Source organism: Zingiber officinale, chromosome 4A, assembly GCF_018446385.1.
Source record: "Zingiber officinale cultivar Zhangliang chromosome 4A, Zo_v1.1, whole genome shotgun sequence".
NCBI classification, from domain to species: Eukaryota; Viridiplantae; Streptophyta; class Magnoliopsida; order Zingiberales; family Zingiberaceae; genus Zingiber; species Zingiber officinale.
Window position 1 is genome coordinate 77,922,881 of NC_055992.1, and position 13,052 is coordinate 77,935,932.

General features: G+C 37.2%; 1 protein-coding gene across 1 annotated transcript in view; it reads left to right on the forward strand.

Moving 5' to 3' along the window:
- LOC121970013 (phospholipase D gamma 1-like) overlaps window positions 1–1,627 on the forward strand; it is a 35,257-nt gene extending 33,630 nt beyond the window's left edge. Inside the window, exon 10 of the mRNA XM_042520400.1 lies at window positions 1,008–1,627. Coding sequence (XP_042376334.1) covers window positions 1,008–1,301 — 294 coding nt within the window. The 3' untranslated portion in view covers window positions 1,302–1,627. The remainder of the gene's footprint in view (window positions 1–1,007) is intronic.
- Window positions 1,628–13,052: the final 11,425 nt, after the last annotated feature.

A 13,052-nucleotide genomic window follows, 5' to 3' on the forward strand; every position in this document is an offset into this window, starting at 1 on the left:
TATCAGGCCCTGGTAATTTAAGCAATTCAATCAAACAGCTGAAATGGCATCACGATGTTATTATTTGAATTAGAATTATACATAAAAGAAAGTTAAAAGGTTACTTTAAACCTTGTTTGATCAATTTTGTTCAATCTTTACTGATAGACTAATTGACAATTTACCAAAGGGCACACTTAAAGTTGCAAAATTCCCAAAAGGCACACCTAAGTTTTAGATTTCCCAAAGGGCACACTTGTTTCCCATTTTATCCCTGCTGCCAACCACTCTGGTGCTGCATTCAAAGACTAATACCACTATGGTGCTGAAAATCAGCACCACTTTCGTGCTGCATAAATCCTAAAATCAGTACCATTATATTGTTGTATTTTGAAATCTAGCTGTTCTTACCACAGTGGTGCTGTTCTTTGAAATCGAGTACCCACAGTGGTGCTATTCTTTGAATGCAGCACCATAGCGGGTTGACGAGAGAGATAAAATGAGAAACAAGTGTCCCTTTTGGGAAATCTAAAAGTTAGGTGTGTCTTTTGAGAATTTCACAACTTTAAGTGTGCCCTTTCGTAAATTATTGTAGACTAAACCATACCAGACCGGTTATAGTTAAAAAATAGAGATCTATACATCTTCCAGGCCCGCCGACTCCATCTTATTATCCTTTTCACTTGGAAACAGCTATGTTAGAAACAAATACTATTATGATAGTATGTCTTTTTGCTATCCATGTTGTGGGCTAACCACTTGTGTTGAAACAATGAGCTAAGTGGATGAACCGTCTTCATAAATAGCAGGCAGCAAGAATATTTAGTTTAATTGAATAAGGTATAAACATACTTACCAACTATCTAAATGTCGCTTTCTCAAGGTATGTAAAACAGGACAACACTTGAAACAAAAAATTATGAACATCTGAGAGAACCTAGGTGAAGCTCTCTCATCTTTCTCTATGCTTCAGTAGATATGTATTTATGAATGATTGTCTTTCTGATTGTTATATGGCCTATACACAGATTTTTGGGTACAGAATGTCACTTTGGGCTGAGCACACTGGAACCATTGAGGAATGCTTTACCCATCCAGAGAGCCTTGAGTGTATGAGACGTGTTCGTAATATTGGTCATATGAATTGGATGCAGTATGTGGCTGATGACGTAACAGAAATGAGGGGCCACCTATTAAAGTATCCAGTTGATGTTGATAGGAATGGCAAGGTGAAGCCCATTCCAGGATATGAAAAATTTCCCGATATTGGGGGAAACATCTGTGGATCATTTGTTGCCATTCAAGAGAATCTTACCATATAAGTTCTTCACTATCATCCTGATGAATGCTTTTCAGCATTGCTTCATTAAAGAATACGGGACCTTCACTTGTGATTGCTGTACAGCAGATAGTTTGAATCGTTGAAGTTCTGACTGATCACTTGTACCATATGGCCAACCACAACTCTATTTCAGGAATGACATGCCCTTGCAGTTGGCGGATACTGCAGAAGGTTTGGCTAATAAACTTCGATCTTGTGTATTCTGTAATTTTATGGAGACTACTCCAGGATGATTCTTAATTTTATAAACTGCTCAAATACATCCACCTCCCTCAATAAGTCAAATTTTCAGTACTTTTTGCCAAATATTTGGGCTTCAGGTTTTTATGTTGTTTTTGCCCAAAGCACACCAGCAAGTATCAACGATCAACAAAATACTCTCAGCTCATAACATGCTTTGGTGATCTTAGATTGTGTATATATTATGGATTGAAATATTGTTCTGTGTGGGGCAGCAGCACGTTCACGAAGGGAGCGAAATTGTTAGAATATGCGCCGACGATTTTGCGTCCGTCATTTTGTGCGTCACGCAATAGTAAGTGGGAGGCAGTGGCGAAGGCAATCGACGGGGAGACAGCGGCAAAGGCAATCGACGGGGAGGCAGTGGAGAGGCAATGATGAGACATTAACGAGGCTACAGCAAGGGAAACAAGGTGGAGGCATCCTTTAGGTGTTGCGGGATGCCTTGGGCGTTGCCGGAAGTTTTGCGGGACCAAGACATCCCAAAGGCACCTTTGACTCCTCTTCGCAAAAGCTTAGGTGTGGCCGGAAGCATTGTGTGATGCCATTGAAAGCGTTGTGTGATGTCTTCGATGCTGCCGAAAGCATTGCGAGATGACTCTGGTGTCGCTAGAAGCATCTTGCGACCCCTTTGGCATTGTTGGACATGCATGATGTCTCAAGGTTCATGATCATAAATTAGGATGAGATTTAATTAATTCAATGATTTCCTAATTTAAATGTAATATTTTGAAAGGATTTTTTTATAAATGATAATTAAATTATCTCAATAAAATATATATTTAAAATTAATTTTTTAAATATTTTTTTAATTTATATTCTAAAAATTCTTTTTTACTATTTTAAATTTTATTTAAAAATTTAAAGAAGTCTAATAAATTTAATTTATATTTTGATAAATTTATTATTATTTAATTGATATTTTAATATATTTGTTACTATTTTAAATATATATTATTTAAATTAATAATTAATTAAATGAATAAATAGTTAATTTATATAATTATTATATATAAAAATAATATTTTTTTATTAATTTATATATTTATTATAGAGTTTTTTTTGTTTAATAATATTAAGTTTTCAATAATTGAGAATTTATATAAAATCAATGTAACTTATTTTTTTAAAAAATTATATATAATAAATATATTTATCTAACAATTATTATATAATGATAGAATACTATATTGAAATCGTATTGTTTCTATCTTAGAGTCAAAATCTTGACACAAACAGAAATTCTAAACGTTGGTATATATACTAAATGTTTATTGTACCTTCGCAGTTGCTCTGGTATATTTGAAGGTCGCAATTATCAAAGATTCATTCTGATTACAATGTATCTTCTGTACAGTTGAACTGTTTCCACACAATTTATTATCATGTTTGAACAGGTCAAATGCTTCGCGGTGGTTGCCGGTTAGTATCAAGTGACTTGATCTTATTGGGAAAGTGGAAGGAGGGATATGTCTTGAGAGGATTTAAGTTGCAATATTCTAACAATCGAGATTCAGGTTTGTTTCAGTGGAAACTAGATTTCAATATAACAAATACTTCTATTTCAGTCGGTGAATGGAAAATGGCTTTTTCTGGATGAGATGAAAGTTGTACATATTTACTAAAATTGTACCAAATAATGCAGGTCTTCCACCATCTTTGATGTGCTCAGTAATCACTCAAAACCTTGTAGCCGCCACCTTAGTTCAACCAATAGTGATGGTTTCAAGTTCTTTTGCCTACAAAGGCATGGTTTATTTGATGCCCACTTCAATACGGGGCCATGAGAAAGCACTATACTTTCCCATAGCGACCATGATAACACACTTTATACTTTCCAATAGTGATCGACTTAACGCACAGGTGAATTTGGTTGTGGCAACTGTGAATATGTACCTGATTCAAAACAAATAACAAAATGATGCACCACTTTCATCGCCTTGTTTTTCATCTCATTTCAACCAGACAAGTGATAAAGGCAGGATCATGCAACTCGACTATATTAAAACTCTTGTAAATCCACATGCACTCTTTTCATTCTCTTCCACAGTGACTGGATTCTGGATTCTAGGTAATCTCTTTGGAGACCAACAACAAATGTAAATTTCTTGAAGGTTTCATACCAAGATATATTATTCCATGGTTATCCTTTGCCAAACAAAGAGACAGAGGGTGGCTTTGACACGTCTCTTCACCAAACAAGCATTTTCGTTAATAAGTAAGCTTCTTTTTTCTCATTTAGGCTGTGTTTAGCCTGTTGAGAGGAGAGGGGAGGAGAGAAGAAGAATATTTATTCGACCTGATTAACATAGATTAGTTGACAGGAGATGAATTTACCGTCTCCTGGTGACACGGTGGGGTTGGACTACTTGTGTTCAAAGGCCTAGCTGATGCCACTTGCTCTACCAATGCCGTAGGAGGGCTCTTGGCTATTCACCTTGCTAACGGTGCAGGGATCATGCGCTCCATCACCACACTCTAGTCCTCTTGTCTCAGGATGTTTGTTGTGTTCTCCTCCACCTCACGAGGGCCTGCAAGGCCTTAGAATTGCTCTTACTAATGACCCGAGCTTTGTCTCGCTCACTCCGGACGATGAACATGAAACAGAAAATGTGGATTATTATCTTTTTTTTTCTCGGATGCAGTGGCTATAATATTCTGCTTGCCAAGTATTGCGAGGATGTAATTTGGACAAAATTTGTTCCATTGAGAGGGATTTTAACCCTTAGTGTGAATAATTCATCTGAGCAAATGAAGGAAATCAAAGCTCTTTTCTTCCCTAAGGATTTTACTGGGGTACACATTTAGAGTTTCAAATCTCAATTTCAAGTGTAGTTAAAGGAGTTTCAAAATATTGACGGTTTCTAAGTTCCCACAATTTGCATTTTACTCTTTCAAGGTTTGGCCACTGTATTTTAGAAGATGATTATTATGCAACGATGAGCACCGTTATAGATGGCGTTGGAGACCATTTGCAATTTGAGCTCCATGCCTACGGTTCAGCCAAATGAGGCCACTTCTATGCACCTTCTGTAACGATTCAATTTTCCTCATTAGGAGTCCTAAAAGTACTTTAAAATATTTAGAAATACTTTAGAAAAATTCTAAATATTTTTAGAGTATTTTTATGAAATTTTTGGAGGTCGTTTGGTATTTTTACCAAAAGAAAAAAGTTGTGACAAAATATATCCAAGCCGAGGCTCGAACCGGCAACCCCTGACCCGAGCAAAACCCGGTAACCAACTGGGCTAGCAGTTGTTACTTAATCAAATAAAGGGATAATTTTATTTAATGAGTAGAAGTTAATAACAAAAATTAATGGGCAGAAAATGGTTGCAGCCGAGTTTTGAACCCAAGATCACGGACCCGAACCCGAGTTTTAACGAACTCTGGTCTACGGATATTTTGTTAACCATATAAGGGACGAATTATATTTATGCGGTAGTTAGGAACATTTAAAATAAAAGAGGAAGAAAAAGGCTCGGCTGAGGACTTGAACCCATGACCAGGGGTTCGGCGGAAACGCAACCAACCAACGGTTCCGCGATTATTTCGTGAAAAGGTAAGGAGCGAAATAATCTTAAGCCATAATAGAATACCTAGGTATTATAAAGAGGGATAAGTTGATGATTACCCGGGACCTAAGTTCTTTCCTCCCCTTTCTCTCGGCGACGGTGTTTTCTTCTCGGGCGAAATCGCAGCCGCCACCAGGATTCCTTCCTCCAGTGGCCGACGAAGGTTCCCTTCCGGCGGATCTTCACCAATTGAGACCACCTCGGCAGGAGGGCTCGTAGGCACGAGGAAGCGGCCAGGAAACTCAAGCTTCACAGCAAACCCTAGATCTCTCTCCTTCGGTTGTAAGTCCAAGAAAACGAAGGTAAGTCGCTTACTCACCTGCGGTAAGAGGGGTTCCGGATCTGGTTCTCTTGAAATTCGATGTATATTGTAAATTTTAGTCTTGAGATTTCTGCCGTGTGCTTCAATGAAAGGAAATAGGGTTTGCTTGTTTGTTTGTTTAGCTTATAGTTTGCTTGCTTCGGATTTTTGCTGTTCTTGGCAGCGAGCATGAGAAACAATGCAGATCTTGGGTTTCCAGTAGCAATTCCTTTTTGTTTCTGCCGTGTATTAACAGTGGTCCTTTAGGGTTGCTATATTTTCAGTAGAGCAATATATAGAAGTTCAAGTTGTGAATCAGTTTTGTAGAGGTTTATGTTTTAAGCTTTCAGCAAATTTAATTTGGTGTTAACAGCAAGATTAAATTTGAATTGTGGCACAAAAAGGGGCGTGATTAGAGGATCTTACTGCCAGTTATGCTGTGCAGTCTTCATATGTTTTGTTTACAGTGCACGAGTAGCTATTTTCCTGCTGTTTAGACCTTTATATGTTATGAATCTGCACGAGCAGATTTTCTGTTCTTTCCTTGCTTGGAGATGCACATGAATAGATTTCTAATTTTGTTTCCCTTTTGCTTTTAGATGTGGATGAGCAGAAATAGCATACATATATACATGTAGGAACTTAGTTTTGGTTGTCCTCTTCTTTGTTGCCATGTGTAGGAATAGGCCTTTAAACGAGCATGCAGTAGAGTGATTTTGTGCTGTTAGCATTTCCGTTGTTTAGTTTTGATATAGATCCTTCCTTATTAGTTCTTATGCATGCAGATTTCAAGTTTATGTAGCTATAATGAGTAGGAACAGCTATGTCAGTTCACGTTGCAGTTTTGAGTTTCCTTTGCATTATAACAAATCTGAACAACTTTCATTTTAGCATGCTTAAAGGTTTTAGAATTGTTTTCCTTTGTTTTAAATCTGTTGTAGCATGTTTGAAGAAGTTAGATATGCTTTCTTTTGATTTGTTTATGATATAGCATGCTTATAGAAGTCAGATTTTCTTTCCTTTGATTTAATTTTGTTGTAGCATGCCTATATTCTTTTTAAGAGTTTAAGAAAAATATAAGAAAGATAAAGAAAAGAAAGAAAAATGCCAAGGCCTTAAGTAAATCCCAAAGTCAAGACTTTAGGGATTTTGGCACACAAGGTGCTAAAGAAAATGCTGAGACATTATATAGAAGTATTAAAAGATAACAAGTATTTTACTTTTATCAGTGGCACTGTGCTGGACTCTCAGAACCTAGTAGTAACGGCACGGCCGACGGTCGACGGTCGACGACCTGAGGGTCGCCAAATGGGCTGCCAAATGGGTCGGGTCGTTACAAAAGAAAAGCACAGTTGCCGGGCCCAAGAGAAGTTGATTATTATTTTGAAGTATTATAAGTATAAGTTTTTGAACAAGTAAAGTGAGTTTTACATAAACATAAAGTATTAAAGAATAAGTTAGAACAAATGAAATAAGTTTCATATAGTTATGAAAATCAGTAAGTTTAGTTCTTTATTCTACCATGTTTATCTAGTGGATGAGTAGTTTTCATGTTTACCTATTAGATGAGTAGCATGATTAGCTATTAGAATTACATGAGTAGATTCCTTAGTTTTCTTTGCTATTAGTTTGACATGAGCAGTTATGTTTATGATTTATTTCTTTTTAGAGCATATAGTTTCTAGTTTTTTTTCGTATACATGCACATTCATGATTTTGTGAGTTAGATAGCGCTTACTAAACAAATTTTGCTTATAGACTGTACTTCCTCTTACTGCAGATACAGGAAAGGAAAAGATATAGAAAGGAAGGCGACAAGGAGGTGTTCGAAGGATGTGTGATGCCAGGACTATGGAAGACTTGGGACTAAGAAAGAAGTTTTCTTTTAGTTTCTATTGTCTTTTGCTATGTTAGAAGTATTTGAGATAGTACATGATATTTTGATGTGATTAGGACATAGTAGATGAATTGTGATATGGTGTGATGAGTTGTGGTATTGTTTTCTTTATTTTGGATTTATTATACTGCGTGGTTGATTGATATGTGTTCCAGCCGTTTGTGGCTGAGTATATATTACATGTATTGTTGAATATGATCACCGGTACAGGGGAGACTCTGCCGAATTTTTTCGGTAGGGTTTCCATGTGATTTTTAATCATACCGGTTAAGTAGAGTTAGTAGTTAAGTAACAGTCATCCTTAGAGAGTAGTAGTAGTAAGAAGGGTGGTCGTTACAGTTGGTATCAGAGCAGTCCCCATTCTCCAGCATCACACATCAGCACCATCCTTGTCGTTTTCGAGTAAGAAAGTATTTAAGTTTCTTTTATGCTTTCTTTATTATTTGCAGTATAGAGTATCTGCTTATATGTGCTTAGGAAAGAAGAAAATTCATGTTTTAATTTTCTATGTTTTGATACATATGCTTAGAAAGAATAGAGACAATTTTAGTTTTGTTTCTCTTTTATTCATATACAAATATGTATGATTGGAAAGGATAGAGAAGATATCAAGTCTTTTCCTTGGCATAAGTAGATGTCAAGATAGAGGACAAGACAGTGGAGAGTCAGAAATCTCAGTTAAGTAATTAGAACTAGAAAGACAATGATAGCAAGAAAGACCCAAGCAGGAAGACGTTCGGGTAGTCTGGGAATATCCAGAAGTATTTCTAGAAGAGTTACCTGAACTACCTCCCAATAGAGGAGTGGAGTTTGAAATTGAATTGGTTCCTGACACCAGCCCAATTTCAAAAGCCCCGTACCGAATTTCTCTAGCAGGGCTAAAGGAGTTACAAGAACAATTTCAGGAGCTACTTGACAAGGGTTTCATCCGCCCTAGTTATTCATCTCGGGGAGCTCCAGTGTTGTTCGATAAGAAGAAAGACGGATCTATGCGGATGTACATAGATTTTAGAGCGCTGAGCAAAGTAGCTGTTAAGGACAAGTACCCTCATTCCATAATGGGTGATCTATTTGATCAACTAAAGAGGGCAATAGTGTTCTCTAAAGCAGACCTGCGCTTTGGGTACCATCAGTTGGAAGTGAAAGGAAGTGATCCTCCCAGAGCAGTTTCCAGGACTAGATATGGACACACGAATTTGTAGTCATGCCATTTAGTGTGACTAATGCACCTATGGTCTCCAGAGACTTTATAACAGGCCCTCCAAGGACCACTGATGGGTACGATGCGATATGAATGATAGAGGACCGAGGAGTTAAGAGACTAAGGAACAAAGAGTACCATTAGTGAAAGTCATTTAGAACCAGAAGCATGAGGAAGTTACTTAGGAGCGTGAGGACAGTATGAGATAGAAATATTCAGAATTATTCTAAGTTCGAGGACGAACTTTTTATAAGGTATGGGGGATTGTAACGACCCAATTTTCCTCATTAGGAGTCCTAAAAGTGCTTTAAAATATTTAGAAATACTTTAGAAAAATTCTAAAGATTTTTAGAAATTTTTAGAGTATTTTTATGGAATTTTTGGAGGTCGTTTGGTATTTTTACCAAAAGAAAGAAGTTGTGACAAAAAATGTGCAAGCCGAGGCTCGAATCGGCAACCTCTGACCCGAGCAAAACCCGGCTAACCAACTGGGCTAGCAGTTGTTATTTAATCAAATAAAGAGAGAATTTTATTTAATGAGTAGAAGTTAATAACAAGAATTAATGGGCAGAAAATGATTGCAGTCGAGTTTTGAACCCAAGATCATGGACCCGAACCCGAGTCTTAACGAACTTAGTCCAACCATCTGGTCTACGGATATTTTGTTAACCATATAAGGGACAAATTATATTTATGCGGTTGTTAGGAACATTTAAAATAAAAGAGGAAGAAAAAGGCCCGGCTGAGGACTTGAACCCATGACCAGGGGTTCGGCGGAAACGCAACCAACCAACGGTTCCACGAGTATTTCATGAAAAGGTAAGGAGCGAAATAATCTTAAGCCATAACAGAATACCTAGGTATTATAAAGAGGGATAAGTTGATGATTACCTGGGACCTAAGTTCTTTCCTCCCCTTTCTCTCGGCGACGGTGTTTTCTTCTCGGGCGAAATCGCAGCCGCCGCCAGGATTCCTTCCTCCGGTGGCCGGCGAAGGTTCCCTTCCGGCGGATCTTCACCAATTGAGACCACCTCGGCAGGAGGGCCCGTAGGCACGAGGAAGTGGCCGGGAAACTCAAGCTTCGCCGCAAACCCTAGATCTCTCTCCTTCGGTTGTAAGTCCAAGAAAACGAAGGTAAGTCGCTTACTCACTTGCGGTAAGAGGGGTTCCGGATCTGGTTCTCTTGAAATTCGATGTATATTGTAAATTTTAGTCTTGAGATTTCTGCCGTGTGCTTCAATGAAAGGAAATAGGGTTTGCTTGTTTGTTTGTTTAGCTTATAGTTTGCTTGCTTCAGATTTTTGCTGTTCTTGGTAGCGAGCATGAGAAACAATGCAGATTTTGGGTTTCCAGTAGCAATTCCTTTTTGTTTCTGCCGTGTATTAACAGTGGTCCTTTAGGGTTGCTATATTTTCAGTAGAGCAATATATAGAAGTTCAAGTTGTGAATCAGTTTTATAGAGGTTTATGTTTTAAGCTTTCAGCAAATTTAATTTGGTGTTAATAGCAAGTTTAAATTTGAATCGTGCCACAAAAAGGGGTGTGATTAGAGGAGCTTACTGCCAGTTATGTTGTGCAGTCTTCATATGTTTTGTTTACAGTGCACGAGTAGCTATTTTCCTGCTGTTTAGACCTTCATATGTTATGAATATGCACGAGCAGATTTTCTGTTCTTTCCTTGCTTGGAGATGCACATGAATAGATTTCTAATTTTGTTTCCCTTTTGCTTTTAGATGTGGATGAGCAGAAATAGCATACATATATACATGTAGGAACTTAGTTTTGGTTGTCCTCTTCTTTGCTGCCATGTGTAGGAATAGGCCTTTAAACGAGCATGCAGTAGAGTGGTTTTGTGCTGTTAGCATTTCCGTTGTTTAGTTTTGATATAGATCCTTCCTTATTAGTTCTTATGCTTGCAGATTTCAAGTTTATGTAGCTCCAATGAGTAGGAACAGCTATGTCAGTTCACGTTGCAATTTTGGATTTCCTTTGCATTATAACAAATCTGAACAACTTTCATTTTAGCATGCTTAAAGATTTTAGAATTATTTTTCTTTGTTTTAAATATGTTGTAGCATGTTTGAAGAAGTTAGATATGCTTTCTTTTGATTTGTTTATGATATAGCATGCTTATAGAAGTCAGATTTTCTTTCCTTTGATTTAATTTTGTTGTAGCATGCCTATATTCTTTTTAAGAGTTTAAGAAAAATATAAGAAAGATAAAGAAAAGAAAGAAAAATATCAAGGCCTTAAGTAAATCGCAAAGTCAAGACTTTAGGGATTTTGGCACACAAGGTGCTAAAGAAAATGCCGAGACATTATATAGAAGTATTAAAAGATAACAAGTATTTTACTTTTATCAGTGGCACTGTGCTGGACTCTCAGTTGTCCTTGGGTTGGGCTCCCATAGTCGTCCCTAGGTTTAGATAACCTAGTAGTAACGGCACGGCCGACGGTCGACGGTCGACGACCTGAGGGTCGCCAAATGGGTCGGGTCGTTACAATAAAAAGCACAATTCTGGGCCCAAGAGAAGTTGATTATTATTTTGAAGTATTATAAGTATAAGTTTTTGAACAAGTAAAGTGAGTTTTACATAAACATAAAGTATTAAAGAATAAGTTAGAACAAATGAAATAAGTTTCATATAGTTATGAAAATCAGTAAGTTTAGTTCTTTATTCTACCATGTTTATCTAGTGGATGAGTAGTTTTCATGTTTACCTATTAGATGAGTAGCATGATTAGCTATTAGAATTACATGAGTAGATTCCTTAGTTTTTCTTTGCTATTAGGTTGACATGAGCAGTTATGTTTATGCTTTATTTCTTTTTAGAGCATATAGTTTCTAGTTTTTTTTTTGTATACATGCACATTCGTGATTTTGTGAGTTAGATAGCGCTTACTAAGCAAATTTTGCTTATAGACTGCACTTCCTTTTACTGCAGATACAGGAAAGAAAAAGATATAGAAAGGAAGGCGACAAGGAGGTATTCGAAGGATGTGTGATGCCAAGACTATGGAAGCCTTGGGACTAAGAAAGAAGTTTTCTTTTAGTTTCTATTGTCTTTTGCTATGTTAGAAGTATTTGAGATAATACATGATATTTTGATGTGATTAGGACATAGTAGATGAATTGTGATATGGTGTGATGAGTTGTGGTATTGTTTTCTTTATTTTGGATTTATTATACTGCGTGGTTGATTGATATGTGTTCCAACCGTTTGTGGCTGAGTATATATTGCATGTATTGTTGAATATGGTCACCGGTACAAGGGAGACTCTGCCGAAATTTTTCGGTAGGGTTTCCATGTGATTTTTAATCATACTAGTTAAGTAGAGTTAGTAGTTAAGTAACAGTCATCCTTAGAGACAAGTAGTAGTAAGAAGGGTGGTCGTTACAGTTGGTATCAGAGCAGTCCTCATTCTCCAGCATCACACAGCAGCACCATCCTTGTCGTTTTCGAGTAAGAAAGTATTTAATTTTCTTTTATGCTTTCTTTATTATTTGCAGTATAGAGTATCTGCTTATATGTGCTTAGGAAAGAAGAAAATTCATGTTTTAATTTTCTATGTTTTGATACATATGCTTAGAAAGAATAGAGACAATTTTAGTTTTGTTTCTCTTTTATTCATATACAAATATGTATGATTGGAAAAGATAGAGAAGATATCAAGTCTTTTCCTTGGCATAACTAGATGTCAAGATAGAGGACAAGACAGTGGGGAGTCAGAAATCCCAGTTATGTAATTAGAACTAGAAAGACAATGATAACAAGAAAGACCCAAGCAGGAAGACGTTCGGGTAGTCTGGGAATATCCAGAAGTATTTCTAGAAGAGTTACCTGAACTACCTCCCAACAGAGGAGTGGAGTTTGAAATTGAATTGGTTCCTGACACCAGCCCAATTTCAAAAGCCCCGTACCAAATTTCTCTAGCAGGGCTAAAGGAGTTACAAGAACAATTTCAGGAGCTACTTGACAAGGGTTTCATCCACCCTAGTCATTCATCCCGGGGAGCTCCAGTGTTGTTCGTTAAGAAGAAAGACGGATCTATGCGGATGTTCATAGATTTTAGAGCGCTGATTAAAGTAGCAGTTAAGGACAAGTACCCTCATTCCAGAATGGGTGATCTATTTGATCAGCTAAAAAGGGCAATAGTGTTCTCTAAAGCAGACCTGCGCTTTGGGTACCATCAGTTGGAAGTGAAAGGAAGTGATCCGCCCAGAGCAGTTTCCAGGACTAGATATGGACACACGAATTTGTAGTCATGCCATTTAGTGTGACTAATGCACCTATGGTCTCCAGAGACTTTATAACAGGCCCTCCAAGGACCACTGATGGGTACGATGCGATATGAATGATAGAGGACCGAGGAGTTAAGAGACTAAGGAACAAAGAGTACCATTAGTGAAAGTCATTTAGAACCAGAAGCATGAGGAAGTTACTTAGGAGCGTGAGGACAGTATGAGATAGAAATATTCAGAATTATTCTAAGTTCGAGGACGAACTTTTTATAAGG